General features: G+C 42.9%; 1 protein-coding gene across 10 annotated transcripts in view; it reads right to left on the bottom strand.

Annotated features, from left to right (window-relative positions):
• Positions 1–7,485: 7,485 nt before the first annotated feature.
• The window catches only part of CSAD (cysteine sulfinic acid decarboxylase), a 26,581-nt gene continuing 18,429 nt past the window's right edge, over positions 7,486–15,637 (bottom strand). For 9 of the 10 annotated variants that reach the window (XM_061127121.1, XM_061127111.1, XM_061127095.1 and 6 more), the window contains 10 exons: positions 15,505–15,620; positions 14,743–14,822; positions 14,375–14,429; positions 10,874–10,990; positions 10,734–10,798; positions 10,364–10,445; positions 9,744–9,943; positions 9,559–9,610; positions 9,320–9,409; positions 7,486–8,245 (listed from right to left, as the gene is read on the bottom strand). In XM_061127121.1, coding sequence (XP_060983104.1) covers positions 8,072–8,245; positions 9,320–9,409; positions 9,559–9,610; positions 9,744–9,943; positions 10,364–10,445; positions 10,734–10,798; positions 10,874–10,990; positions 14,375–14,429; positions 14,743–14,822; positions 15,505–15,620 — 1,031 coding nt within the window. In that variant the 3' untranslated portion in view covers positions 7,486–8,071. The remainder of the gene's footprint in view (positions 8,246–9,319; positions 9,410–9,558; positions 9,611–9,743; positions 9,944–10,363; positions 10,446–10,733; positions 10,799–10,873; positions 10,991–14,374; positions 14,430–14,742; positions 14,823–15,504; positions 15,621–15,637) is intronic. The other variant, XR_009690111.1, reaches the window with a different exon arrangement.

Here is a 15,637-nt window from a genome sequence, read left to right as displayed (position 1 = left end):
AGCCAGAAGTTCTCCAGGATAGCTAGACTTGGAGTCATTTACATGTTCACCATCAGTGCATGAGATTTTCTCACATATTAAGAGCAGGAGATACTTAACTTTGTATATAAGCAGCCGGTTGTTCCATTTGTTGAAAGACTAAGTTCTCCACTGTATTGCCTTTGCAACTTTGTCATAAACCAACTGATCCTATATGTATGGATCTATTTCTGGACTCTGATTTCTGTCCCATTGATCTATTATTATGCTAATACCATACTGTCTTTCTGGCTTTCTCTAGTTGCAGCGAGCAGGGGTTACTCTCTAGTTGCAGTGGCTTCTCTTGTTGCAGAACACGAGCTCTAGGCATGCAGGCTTCAGTAGTTGCGATGCGTGGGCTCACTAGTTGTGGCACACAGGATTAGCTGCTCTGAAGCATGTGAGATCTTCATGGATCAAGAATCAAACCCATGTCCTCTGCATTGGCAGGCAGATTCTTAACCACTGGACAACCAGGGAAGTCCCTCCACATGAATTTTTGAATCAACTGTTAATTTCTACAAAAATTATGCTAGGATTTTGATTGAGATTACACTTTCTAGATCAGTTTGAGGAGAACTGCTACGTCAGCAATACTGTGTCTTTCAATCCATAAACATGGTATACCTCTCCATTTAACCTTGCTTAATTTCTCTTAGCAATATTTCTAGTTTTCAGTGTATAGAATTTCCACAACTTAAGTCAGAGTTGTCCCTAAGTATCTCATTTTTTGGTGATATTGTGAGTGATACTGTCTTTTCATTTCAATTTCCGATTGTTGCTAGTATATAGAAAATTAATTTCTGAATTTTGTATCTTGTGCCTTGTAATCTTGCTAAACTAGGTCTATTAATAGTAGCATTTTTCAGCTTCATCAGAATATTCTACATATTCTATCACCTGAAAATAAAGATAATTTTTTCTTTTTCCCTTCCAATTGCTATGTCCTCTATTTTTCTAACCTCTAGCACAACTTTAAATAGAATGAGTGAATGTGGACATCTTTGCCTTGCCCCTGATTTAGAGAGAAGGATATGTGTAGATGAGTTTTTCATCAACTTTATTCAAATATAATTCACATACCATTCAGTTTATTCACTTTAAAAAGGTAGAAATTAATAATTTTAGTACATTCACAGATTTGTGCAACCGTCACCAGAATTCATTAATTTTAGTACATTTTCATCACTGTCTCAAAAAATCTTGTATCCATTCCCTCTAAACTCTCCAGCTTCAGGCAGTTGTTTTCTAAAGGGGCTGCACCAGGTTATAGTCCCATCAGAAGTGTAGGAGGCTCCAATTTCTCCATATCCTCACCAACACTTGCTATTTCTCTTTTTAATTATAGCCATCTTAGTGGGTATGAAGTGGTATCTTGCTCCCTGATAATTGATGATGTTGAGCATTTCATCATAAGCTTATTAGCCATTTATGTATCTTCTTTGGAGAAATGTATATTCAGATCCCTTGTTTTTTTTTTTTTGGCTGCACCATGTCTTAAGTGCAGCAAGCAGAATCTTCAGTCTTGGTTGTGACTCACAGGATCTTTAGTTGTAGCATGTGGAATCTAGTTCCCTGACTAGGGATCTAACCCAGGCCCTTTGCATTGAGAACGCAAAGTCTTAGCCACTGGACCACTAGGGAAGTCCCAATTCTTGCCCATTTTTAAAGTGAGTTATTTGTCTTTTATTATTGAGTTGTAAGAATTTTTCATCTACTCTAGATATATACCCTTTCAGATATACGACTTCAAATATCTTCTTCCATTCTTTAGGCTCTTTTTACCTCCTTGACGCACAAACTTTGAAGTACAAAACTTTTAAATTTTGCTAAGAAAAAGAAAAATTATCTATTTTTTTCTTTGGTTGCTTGTGCTTTGGTGTCATATGTAAGAAGTGTTTGCCTACCCCAAGCTCACAAAGATTTACTCCTCCATTTTCTTCCCAGAGCTTCATAGTTTTAGCTCTTACATTTCGTAGCTCAGGTGGTAAAGAACCACCCTATATGCAGGAGACCTCGATTTGATTCCTAGGTTGGGAAGATCCCCTGGAGAAGGGATAGGCTACCCACTCCTGTATTCTTTGGCTTCCGTGCTGGCTCCGACGGTAAAGAAACCGTTTGCAATGTGGGAGACACTGGGTTCGATCCCAGGATTGGGAAGATCCTCTGGAGGAGGGCATGGCTCCAGTATTCTTGCCTGGAGAATCCCCATGGACAGAGGAGCCTGGGGGGCTATAGTCCAAGGGGTCACAAAAAGTTGGACACGACTAAGCACAGCACAAGTCTTACATTTAGTTCTATGATCTGTTAGGAGTTAATTTTTGTGTATAATGTGACAAAGGGGTTAAATTCTGCACATGGATATCCAGTTGTCCCAGCATCATTTATTGAAAAAGACTATTCTTTCCCCTAATGAATTGTCTTGGCATCACTGTTGAAAATCAATTGAGTGCAAATGTGAGGGTTTATTTCTAGATTCTCAGTCTATTCCATTGACCTGCATGTCTATCCTGTAGCCCACATTGTCTTGATTACTTGAGCTCTGTAGTAATCAAAGCTTCCATTGTAATCAAAATTCCATTCAGGACATGGCCCTGTCTCAGCATTGATGTGTGACAGTATGTAGCAGAAGGGAACAGCACCACAACACCTCCAGTTGACAGTAAAAACACTTAAACCTCTGAGCCAACTTTAAAATGTATATGGTAATAAGAAAGAGCTAAAAATAACAGGCTACAAACTAAGGAAATGTGCAAGCTCATTATGTTGGCACCAGAGAATTTGCTAAAAATGAACTTCAGGAAATTTTCAAAACTAGGCCATCAGACTACCGGATTCTTCTAACAGGCAGAAACTGGATCTCAAGAACTAAAGAAAGTACAAAACTATTGCACTGGGGGAATAAAATTAAAGAGATGGTGGCTTATACAAACAAATGATATTCCTCTTTAGAACAAAATACATCCTCTGCTTAAGAGACACTTTCATGACCTTGTTAAGAATCTGAGCTTTGCTCAGCCTCAGCTGCCTTATTTGTAAAATAAGGGTTTTAAAAATCCACCTACAGACGGAGGTTGTACCAGATGAGTTCCTGTGCTAGCCTCTCAACTCTAAGACAGAAAATTCTGTAACACTTGTACTGCAAATGCTAAACCAGGGTGTGTAAGAGAATTGACACTTTATACAAAACCCAATTGGCAAGGTTCTTCACTTAACATTAAAAAAAAAAAAAAACTCTCTAAAAAAGAGATGAATCATGGTGAGATGTGGGGAATTGAAGGGAGGCTCAAGAGAGAGGGAATATATGTATACATATAGCTGATTCATATTGTTATACAGCAAAAACTAACACAACATTGTAAAGCAATTATACTCTAATTTTTTTAAAAATTTTTTAAAGATTTAAAAAATGCAAGAGGTCTTCCCTGGTGGTCTGGTGGCTAAGACTCCATGCTCCCAATGCAGAGGGCCTAGGTTCAATCCCTGGTTGGGGAACTAGATCCCATTTGCCACAGCTAAAGATCCTGAATGCTGCAAATAAGACCTGGTGCAGCCAAATAGATAAATTAATTTTTTAAAAATGCAAAAAGAAAAAAAGAGATAAAGTAAGCACCCCAACTCTGTACCTCACCTCACCCACTATCATCCTAGGTTATCAATCCATTCTCTCTGCCGTTCCCGTGCCCGCTCCCGGGGTACATCACTCCCCCCTTTAAAGCTCTGGTCCTTTGTTTCCCTTAGCACAGTTAAGATGGGTTAGGAGCTCCTAAGGATGTTAATATACATTTTAAGAGTACATGAATATATCCAGTATCAATGAACACACCTGTGCCTATGTTGTGGTTTCTAAATGCCGCTCTCCACTAAAAGGAATCAGGGCTCCTTGCAGATTGCAAGACTGTGCAGAGAAGGGACAAAGTTTTTGCTGTGCCAGAAGCAAAAGTTGTGTGTTTTTGGTTTTGTTTTAAGACATATCTAAAGGACCTGGGAGCCAGGTAAAAGGAGCTCTCTATGGTCAAACTGGGACAATTTGAGCATTAAAAAATAAGGAAAGATAGAAATGGATTAGAAATTACTGAATAAAACAAGGGTCCATGTTGAAAAAATATAGATGACTAAATGAGCAAGGAGAAGGGAGGGCTCTTCTTTATAGTCCCATACAGATCCCAAATTGTAAAAGTGGAGGGAGTGTTGGAGTTACAGAACTACCATTTGGCCACCATTATACTAAAAGTTGGCTTGGCAAGATTTATGAGAGGATGCTAAGTCTAGGTGGGGAAAATATTAAGAGGAACAGGATATTTGCAAAATCTCAGAATGTCTCCTCAGATGATTAGTTGCAAAGGGAATAATAGTAACTATGCCATGGAGAAACCAGATACCACCTTGACCACTTTTCACCTTGATGAAAATTACATCACCAATAAGGAGCAGATGGACATTATAGACCTTATGATGTGCTTCTCTGAAAAGGACACACATGGCAAATCATATTACAGCTTAGAATGCATAACCTGAATTCAGCTATGAGGAAGCAGCCGGAAAAAACAAGTTGATGAACATTCTATAATACAACTGGCCTGTATTTTGATAAAATGTCAAAGCTAATGACAAAGAAAGGCTGAGGAACTATTTTAATTAATTAATTAATTAAGTCTTTGGCCATGCGACACAGCATGTGGGATCTTAGTTCTCCAGCCAGGAATCAAACTCCTCTGTTAGAAGCTCAGAGTCTTAACTACTGGAACACCAGGGAAGTCTTGGAATTATCTTAGAATAAAGGAGACAAAAAGACATGACAACAAAATGTAATACATGATCTGGGACTAGAGTCTCATACTGGAAGGGGCAAAAGTGCATTGTTGGGACAATCCACAACTTCAGAATATAGACTTCAGACGAAAGTATAGTGTCATGTTAAATTTCCTGAATTTGATCATTATGTCATGGCTAAGATAATGTTCTTGGGAAATATACACTATAATATTAAGAGATAAAGAGTCGTATTGTTTATGACTCTCCAATGGTTCTGAAAAAGATAGGTTATAGTACATATATAATGATAAAGAAAATTTGTGAAAATTATACATTCAGGTAAAGAGTATACTGAAGTACTTGAAGTTTCAAATTATTTCAAAATAAAAAGATTTTTTTAAAGTATATAAACAGAAGAGAAATAGCCAACTGAGCACCTAGGATGCATTAGAACAGTTCCAAGTATCCAAATACTAACTTTACTGTAGTTTGCTCCCTTTCATCCACTCTCCTAAAAAGACTTTCTCCCCAGTCTCAAGAGCTGCCACATCCAATGTGCCCCACCCAGCTTTTAGTTCCCCAGATCTTGGCCTGCCACCCTATAAAGTCAATATCTTCCCTCCCGAGCCATGGCGAGGCTAGCCTCTTTAATACTTGACCCCTTTAAACAAAAACAAAAAAATACCCATTCCAATATTGTAATTCACCCAGGTGTTCCCAAAAAGCTTATTTCCTATTTGATAGAAATATGATTTCTTGAGGCCAAGGCCAAGGTGAGGGACCAAACCTGCGCATGCCTTCATCCTTCCCCACAAGCAGTAGATCCATGGCACAGGGTTAATAAAACAGCCCTGACACACATACACCTATGAATTATATAAACCTGTCATCGGAAGCAGACTAGACCCACAGTTCAGAGCCAGAGGAAGATGGTCTGAATTCATCTTTGACCCACCACTTAAAAGTTACATGGCTGGAGACTTCTCTGGTGGTCCAGTAGGTAAGGTCCAAGCTCCCAATGTAGGGGGCCTGGGTTCAATCCCTGGTGACGGAACTAGATCCCACATGCCACAACTAATACCCCACACAATCAAATAAAAAAAAAAAAAAGTTATGTGACTAACTAGTAAGTCAACTAGTACCTGGAGTTCATTAAACACTCACTCAACATTACCCACCTAGGAAGTACCAGACTCCAGTTTGGGAGGCAGTAACACAAAATCTCTGCTCCCAGAGCTGACATTCCAGTTGGGTGAGACCCACGGGGACAGAGGTGTTGCCGGGTGAGGGGAAGTAAGTAAATGAGTTAATTAATTAATTAGTGTATGCCAGATGCCTATACATGCTATGGAGAAAAACAGGGCAGATAAAAGAATAGAGGGTGAAAATGTAATTTCAAATCAAGAATTCAAGGAAGGCGTCACTAAGGACATAACATCAACAAAAATCTAAAGGCAATCAGGGAGCAAGAACCGTGTAGACGGGTGAACACTGAGGCGAAAGGGGACAGCAGTGCAAAGGCCCTGGAGCAGGGACAGGCTCAGTTGAGGAATGACTGCTTCAATCTTAGGAGGGCTCTTGGAAGGCAGGGAAGGAATTATAACAGCGGGAGCTCAGTAACTGTGGATGGGAGAAGAAGAAAGAAACAGGTTACCATATAGTATCCAGAGATTTTGAGGTTGAATTTTGGGAATGGAGGAAATAAGAATCAGTTTCATAAAGCTGGAGAAAAATATGTGACTGATTTTATGTCCTGTCTTTCTAGCCTTAAAAAATACTTTGCTGATGGAGGTGAGTCAAGAAATTTGAAGATTTTTTTTTTTTTTTTGCTTTCTGGTTTTGCTTTGAGTTGAAAAACAGGGATTTTTTTTAGTTTGCTTTTACAATGTTTAAGACATTTTTCAGATAAATAACTCTTAAAGATTAGGGCTTGGAGCTCAGATTACTAGTACTCTTAAGACAAATTTATTATTTGGAAGAAATTAGATATCATTTATAATAAAAATAACAAGTTTATAGGGAAATTATTAGTAATTTATGAATAGAAAATCTTTTTTCCCCCAAATGGTCAAGAGAATTGGGTTTGAGATTTGGATGCTCTTTTACTATGGTTTGTACAGTCTGTATTTGCCTCTTCAAATAATTTTGGATGACTTTTACATGACCATGTTATTGTTTTCATAAACGGTATTTTTAGGAATTGGAAATAACAGAAAGTTCTGGAAGACTTGCCACTTGTCCTGAATAACTTGTGTAGCTAAATGCTGCTTTCCAAAAAAGTGACTGAGAAGCAACACCAGCCTAGGATTTTAAGTGTTAAATGGATGTTTTTATGTAAGAAAATAGCAATAATAGAAGACATAACAGTGGCTGGTCTTGTCGCTGGGTTTTTTTTTTTTTTTCCCCCAACTTGGTTTCTGTTGTTTAAATTAGAAAAGGAAGATTCTTACCTTTTTGTGTATGTGAAGATTTTTTTCAAGAGTGATTAGTGGACAAGGTTCTGGTCTCAAGATACAATCAGTGCCCATTTGTTTTCAGTGTCATTAAAGTACAATTAACTTCAGAGCAACTCCACTTTTGGTCTTTCTCCTCCCATTCAGGATTTCTGGGAAATTTTCCCCCTATTTTTAGCCTCTGTTATACCTTTTTAATGAATTTGCATTCCCCACTATTTTGTTGAAAGGTAACAAACTTTACAATATACCTAAATAATATGAGTGAAAATTTAATTTTTATTATTTTCCTATTATAAAAGTAATAGATATTCATTATATCATAAAAGGGGGGGGAGCACAAAAAGCATAAAGAAGTTCATTTTCAAACTGTAACCCCATCCCAGATAAAACTATTAATATTTTGGCATATTCCATCTCATCAGTCTTTTGAATACAGGTCAGATATTACCATATATACAGTCATATCCAGCTTTCTCAACATAATATTGTATTAAAATTATTTTTCTCCTATCTATAAAAGTCCTCTTTGTAAACACAATTTAAATGGCAGAGTAATGTTCTACCGTACAGATATCCTACCATTTATTTAGACAGCCTCTTAATATCAAATATTGGGTTGGCCAAAAAGTTCATTTGGGTTTTTCCATAAGATGTTATGAGGAAAAACCAGAACCAACTTTTTGGCCAGCCCAAAATTTACAGGAGAGCTAGTGGGTCAAAGCACATAAAAATGAAGACAGCTTTGTTTCCTAGAGAGTTTCTTCTTGAGAACACAGGGAAGAGATACAGGGAAATGGTGAGGGTTGGGAGAGGGGTCCAGGCCAGCAGCAAGATGGAACAACTCAGAGATCCTGGCCCAGCCATTCCAGCTCGTTCAGCAGGAAGTCCATATCAGCCCGTGTCAGCGCAGGGTTGGCCACGACCATGCGGAAGAAGTTGCTCAGGGTACCATGGGGCTGGTAGCCAATCATCATGGAACCCTTCCTCACCATGCGCTCCTTGAGGATTGGGGCTACCTACAGGAGGAGTGGAGGGACCCTACAGCTGCAGCCCGGGGTCAGGGGAAGGGATGGGTTTCCCAACTTGCATCTCTCTCCACCTAGCTGCCTTCCAGAGACAGCAACTCACTGCTTGGATTCTGACCATGGCCCCAGTTTACCTTTGCCACCATATCTGGCCCACTGGACCTTCTCTACCTCCTGCATTCTCCTCCATCTCACCATTCTCCAAGTTGTCACACAGGTCATTTTCTGCTAAATCCTGACTTTTCACTGAATCTCAACAACTGCTTTTTCAGTCTAACTTCAAGCCTTTGTCATCCTTGACACCTTCTTCTCCCCTCTCTGAATTCCTGTAACATTTTTGATCTGCACCCTGTGATCTAATATATAATTTCCAAGATTGCCTTGAACACATTGGTTTCAAATAGGTAATGCTTGTTTTCTAAATGAATGACTCCTTAAGGGTGAGATTCCCTGGTGGGCTCAGATGGTGAAGAGTCTGCCTGCAATGCGGGAGGCCTGAGTTTGATCCCTGGGTCAGGAAGATCCCCTGGAGAAGAAAACGCCAACCCACTCCAGTATTCTTGCCTGGAAAATCCCATGGACGGAGGAGCCTGCAGGGCTAGAGTCCATAGGGTCGTAGAGAGTCAGACACGCCTGAGTGACTTCACTTTAAGGGTGAGAATATTCTTGTCCTTTTGGATCATCTGCCGCCCCTAGTACCGATCTAACCTTAGGGGCCAGGACATATTCCCTGGCCTGACAGGGTTGTTCTGTTCCCAGCATCAGTGAGTAAAACTTCTGAGACCTTTCTGCCTCACTCAGCTCCCAGAACGCCCCACACAGCCAATCTATGTACTGCACACTGGTGACTTCTGTAATGCCCCTCTCTGTCTTCTTCTTACTTTATAGAAGCATACCTTATTCTCCATCCCCCAGGCTCACAGAAATGGGGACAAGCGGGTGTCACCTTCTGGTTCACTGTCCCCATATCAGAGCAAGAGTAGCAAAGGTAGCTGCCATGCCGCTCAGAGCCAGCAGGGGGCGGAAACGCACCAGCTGGTTAACCAGAGCGGAGAGAAAGCCTACCTTAGACAGCCTTCCACTGTAATCTGGATCCTCCTTCCTCCCCCGCAGACTGGGGGGCACGAACCAGAAACACACATTGACAAATTCAGGCTGGGAGGAATAAACAGGGGGAAGGTGTCAGCAGAGGAAGAGGCACCGCTCCCCTCTCACCGCCCCTCTTCTCCCATCAGGCTTTTGCGTGAGACACAGGCTGGGGGCAGGGGGCCGGAGGACGCAGAAGAGAACAAGGTGGGTCATACCTCCATGACCAACTCAAATCCCTCCCGCTTCTTCAGCTCCTCCACCAGGTACCTGTGATCAGAGAGTGAGAAATCACGGGTGGAGGAGGAAAGGCAGAGATACAGAAACAGAAGCGACCCAGAGAGTGAACCAAGAGAACACTGAGAGCAGGAAAGGGGTGCGGGGCTGTAGCCCCCACTCCTACCGGGCAAGGGCAAAGGCCTGGTCCACACGGCGCTCCAGCCCCTGCCCGCCCTGTGCCTTCCACATGAGCCACAGCTTCAGACAGTCCACGCGGCGGCCACACTGCACCACCTTGTCTCCGGTGTCCAGAGCCACGTCGTAGAACTTGTCCTGCTGGAAGAGGTAGCTGGCCTGGGACCCGTGACAGCGCTTGAGCAGGTTCTGCGGAGGGTGGGGGGACAGTCAGACTCACCACCCCACCGAGATTCCCTCCAGGGCTGCACTGGGTGATTTCTTAGCTCAGTCCACGTGTTTCTTTCCCTGGAACCAGGCAGCACTGATGGGATGGCTACCGGCTGACTGAAACCCTTTCTCTGGGTTTTCTTCCAACACTCAAGAGTTCTTCCCAAATGACCCAGGATCCCTCTGATTACAACTTATGTTGGGAAGTTTTTCCTTTGCCTGAAGACAGGGGGAGTGAAAGAGCCCATTACTGGGGATTAGGGTGGTCAGAGAGATTCAGCTTCAGATGGGATGGTAAGGAGAACATGGTAAGGCCTGGAGCTCCCCTCAGGTGAGACACAAGAGAAAACGGAGGTCCAGGGTGGGAGGGGGGCCAGAGCAGGGCAGGGGCAGACCCACCGAGGTGTCCCGGAGAAGAAGAGCTGAGCACTGCAGGCCTGCGGAGAGGAGCTTGTGGGGATTCCAGGCCACGGAGTCAGCCCTGGGGTGGACAGAGCAAAGCAGGGTCAGCCAGCTCCCAGTCGAGCTGCCCAACTAGAGCCCCCCCCACCTTTTCCAGATCTCCAGTAAAAGGGGCTTTGGTCTCATCTCAGCCCAGAGGAGAATTCCCAAATCTGACGTCTAACTTCCCAGCCCCAATCAATCATCTCTGCCACTTCTGTCCCACCAGCCTCCTTCCCCTATTCCCATCTGAGCTCCCCAGTACAAGAGTGTTCTCTGGATCAAGGATTTGAAGGGTGAGAGTCAGGGTGAAGGGGGCCATATGCACCTCTGGATCCCAGCCAGGAGATGTCTGTGTGTCTGTGACAGCAGGACGCTCCCACCCCAGGCAGCCTGTGGAGCAGAAGGAACAACATAGGCCTCGGCCTTGGCTCAGCCCAGCCCATTCTCAGGCCCGTCCCAACTCACATCCACGTGCAGCCATAGCCCGTGATGCTGGCACACATCCGCGATCGCCTCCAGGGGGTCAAAGGCCCCCAGCACAGTAGTACCAGAGGTGGCACTGACCAGGAATGGCACAGCGCCCTGTGGCAAAAATGAAGAGGGAGACCAAGGCTGAGAACTCACCTGGAGAGCTCTCCAGAGCCTGGTGCTGAGCTCTGTGAACTCTTCACAGGCCTGACCTGGGCCCTGGCAACCTCACTGTGTGTTACTGCCCCTTTTAATCTGCAAGTGAGGACATGAGGGTTCAGAGGTGTTAAGAAACTTGCCCCTGAGCTGAAACTCCAGAGATGGAATTCAAATCTAGGTCTGTCTGATAGTCTATCTCCACAGCTTACACTCTTTCAAAAAAGTTGAATGCCTTACTAGAAGATCAAAATACTATTTTAAATATTCTAATAGTACAAAATTTATGAGGAAATTGAATTAGTATTCAAAAAACTACTACAAAGAAAAGTGCAGGCCCAGATGGCTTCACTGATGAGTTAGTTCTACAAAACATTTATGAAAGAACTAACACCAGCTCTTCATTAACTTACAAAAAAACAGAAGAGGAGGGAACACTTCTGAATTCATCCTATGAAATGAGTTTTACCCTGATACCAAAACCGACAAAATATCACAAGAAAAATATAGAATATATCTCATCTAAATAAAGACATAAAAATCTACAAAACACTAGCAAGCCAAAATCAGCAACAGAGAAAAAAGAATCATATACCATGACAAAGTGGGATTTGTCCCAAGAGTGCAAGTTTGGTTTAACATCCAAAAATCAATTAATATAATATAGCCATTCAATAAAAGAAAGCAAAAAAAAAAAACCCACATCTCAATGTGGTATAGTGATCATCTCAGTAGACATACAAAAACATCTGACAAAATCCTCATGATAAAAACATTCAGAAAAAAAAAGAAAGGATTTGAAGGGAATCTTCTTAACCTGATAAAGGGCAACTACCAAAACCCCCCCAGCTAACATCATCTCAATGGTAAAAGATTGAAAGCCTTCCCCCTAAGATCAGGAACAAGATAAGGATGTTCACTCTCCTCATTTCTATCCAACATTGTGCTGAGGTTCTAGCAGGGCAATTAGGTTAAAAAAAAAAAAAAGAGGCATCCAGGGGCTTTCCTGGTGTTCCAGTGGTTAAGAATCCGTCTTCCAATGCAGGGGACACGGGTTCCCTGGCCCAGGAACTAAGATCCCAGATGCCACAGGCAGTGAAGTCAGTGCCCTGCAACTACTGCGCCCACTGAGCCCACATGCTCTACAGCTCCTGTGCCACGACTAGAGAGGAACCCTCGAACCACAACAAAGATCCGACATGGCCAATTAAATAAAATACTGTTAATGCCGATCTTGTCTAGTTTGTGATTAAAGTTTTTTTTTTTTAAATAAGAGGCATCCATATTAAAAAGGAAAAAAGCAAATCACCTGTACTTACAGATAAAATATTATATCTAGAAAATCCTAAGGAACCCCTTGAAAAGACTGAGAATGAATAAATGAGTTCAGCAAATTTGCAGAGTACAAGATCAATATTCAAAAATCAGTTGTATTTTTACACATTAGAAACGAACAATCAAAAATGGAAACAAGAAAATTTCATTTATAAGAACACTGAAAATAATAAAATACTTAGGAATAAATTCAATAAAAGAAATGCAAAACATATACTGTGAAAACTACAAAGCACTGTTGAAAAGAAATCAAAGACGACCTAAATAAACAGAGACATTCAATGTTCATGGATCCACAAATTGAACACATTCCTATCAAAATTCCAACTGGTTTCTTTGCAGAAATGGACAAGCTGAGCCTAAAATTCAAGTGGAAATTTAAGGGACCTAGAAAGTCAAAACCAACCTGAAAAAAAACAGACTTGGAGGACTCACAAATGCTGATTTCAAAATGTACTACACAAAGCTACATTAAGACAGTGTGGTCTATAGGATAGCCATGCAGATCAATGGAATAGACTGAGAGTCTAGAAATAAATCCTCACACTTAAACACTCACTGGGTTTTAACAAGGATGCCAAGACAATTCGCTGGGGAAAAGAGACATTTTCAAAAACTGCTGCACACTGTTTACAATAGCCAAGACATGGAAGCAACCTAAATGTCCATTGACAGAGGAATGGATAAAGAAGATGTGGTACACATATACAATGGAATATTACTCAGCCTTTAAAAAGAATGAAATAATGCCACTTGCAACAACATGGATGGACCCAGAGACTGTCATACTGAATGAAGTAAGTCAGACAGAGAAGAAGAAATACCCTATGACATTCCTTATGTGAGGAATCTAAAAAGAGATGATACAAATGAACTTACAAAACAGAAAGAGACTCACAGAGAACAAACTTATGGTTGCCAGGGATGGGGGAAGGAGGATGAGAGTTTGGGATGGACATGTGCACACAGCTATATTTAAAATGGATAACCAACAAGGACCAACTGAACTCTGCTCAATGCTAAGTGGCAGCAGGGACAGGAGAGAAGTTTGGGGGAGAATGGATACATGTATCTATATGGCTAAATCCCTTTGCTATTCACCTGAAACTATCACAACATTGTTAACTGGCTATACCCCAATATAAAATAAAAAGTTAAAAAAAAAATGGTGCTGCAAGCATTTGCATGTGGTGATATAAACATATTTTTAAAATTTATACTTAAGTACATAGTTGAGGCATTTTCATGTTAATACATATATTCCCATCTTATTCTTTTAAATGGCTACATGCTACTCTAACAATAACTGTAACAACAATGGCAGCTAATATGTATATACTGCTTCAGTGTTCCAAGTTCTTTACATACCATTAATTTCAGCCTTATAACAACTCTGCGATCAGTTCTATATCATGCTCATTTTACAAAGGAAGAAACTGACACAGATACACCATAATTTATCTATTGATGAATACTAAAAAAATTTTTTTAATTTTATACTTTGCCCCAGCGCACACAATTCTAAGCAGTTGTAATGAAAATTTATAGGCTAATCCTAGTAGTAGGACTCTGAGTCAGTGGATAGATGTATTTAAAAATGGTATAGTGCTGAAATGCCCTCTAAGACAGCTGCAGCATCTCTGCGTCCCCCGGGTGAAGGGGCCTCCGCATCTCCCATCACTCCAAGTCCACGTTGCACAGACCCTCCCAACTCACAGAAACCTTCTGCACTACCCTCCAGGTCCCCAACATCCTCCCTGCAGTGCCCCCTGGGACTCTACTCAGGGACTCAGTTCTGCCCTTGTCCCAGGGTCTGATTCTGCTCGTGGGTCTCGGCAGGACTGGGAACACTCGCTGGGGAGGGATCACTTCAGCCCACCAGGGAAGACAGGCACAGGGTACAGGGGCAGAGACGAGGGGAGCCTTGAGCAGGGCCAGTCAAAGACCCCTCCAAGGAAGGGACAGAGGGGCCCGGCTCCACTGCCCGGGCACCTCTCACTCACCCACCTCGGCCTTGGCCAAGCTGATCTGCCTCTCCAGATCCTCAGGGATCATTTTCCCTCTGGAAAAGAAAACTGAGTGGGTAGAGAAGTAATAGATTCTTTAGGCTAGGCAGCAGAACTTTCAAGAGCAGGGTAACATGTGGTTAGCAATGGGGAGGCCACAATGTTGATTTTTCCCTAAGAGGGGTAAACAGATCTCAGGGGACAGGGCGGAGACTCTAGCAGGCACCGGCAGACAGGAGAGGCAACTCGGAGGGAAGCGAGCAGGGAGAGAAGTCCGCCGCGGCGTGGGCCCAAGGCCAGAGCCTCCGGCAAGGGGAAGACATGTTGTGCCAGGCTGGGTCTGAGCCACGCAGACAGAAGGACCTTCACCTCTCATCTGCCTTGACCATTCGGACACTGTCGGTGCCAAGTCCCAGAAAAGCAGCTCCTTTCTTGATGGAATAATGACACTGTGGGTGAAGGAAGAGCACAGGGAGGGTGGGGAAGAAAAAGACTGGTTAAATGGCTGAGACCCTGTAGACCAGGGCTGCTCAAACATTCACATGCCTACAAATCACGAGTGTGTCTGGTAAAGATGCAGATTCATATTCAATAGGTCTGCACAGGGGCCAAAGATTCTGCATTTCTAACAAGCTCCCAAGTGATACTGATCTTCCCTGGTGGCTCAGTGGTAAAGAATATGCCTGCAAGGCAGGAGACATGGGTTCAATCCCTGCGTGGGAAAGATCCCCTGGAGAAGGAAATGGCAACCCACTCCAGTATGCTTGCCTGAAAAATCCCACGGACACAGGAGCCTGCGGGCTACAGTCCACAGGGTTGCAAAGAGTCAGACATGACTTAGTGACTAAACAAGAAGAAGTGATAGTGATGCCACTGGTCCATGGACCACACTCTCAGGAGAAAGGGTGTGGACTGTGTACACATTGCACTGGATGCCCCTCCGCTACCCCAGACAGCAGGCAGGTGAAGAAGGGCCCTTACACAGCCCCTCTGGTTGGAAGGAGGCACATCCACCTATGGGGGAGGCCAGCCTCGGAGGAGAAGGGTCTGGGCAGGCTGAGTTGCAGGTCCCAGACTCAGCTGGCTGGAGGTTAGAATCGGGAGCCCAGGGTAGGCCCGTGCCCCTCCCACCTCTTTCGATGTGAAGAGGGCCAGGGGCGGCAGTGCCCGGAGGCCCCTCTGTTTGCAGTCTGGGTATCGCTGATAGCGGGCCAGGTTCACAGCATACATGTTGGAGATGGAGCCACCTGTCACAGGGAAGGAA

Source organism: Dama dama, chromosome 3, assembly GCF_033118175.1.
Source record: "Dama dama isolate Ldn47 chromosome 3, ASM3311817v1, whole genome shotgun sequence".
NCBI classification, from domain to species: Eukaryota; Metazoa; Chordata; class Mammalia; order Artiodactyla; family Cervidae; genus Dama; species Dama dama.
The sequence above is the reverse complement of the archived record's forward strand: the minus strand, read 5'-3'. Positions and strand labels throughout refer to the sequence as shown.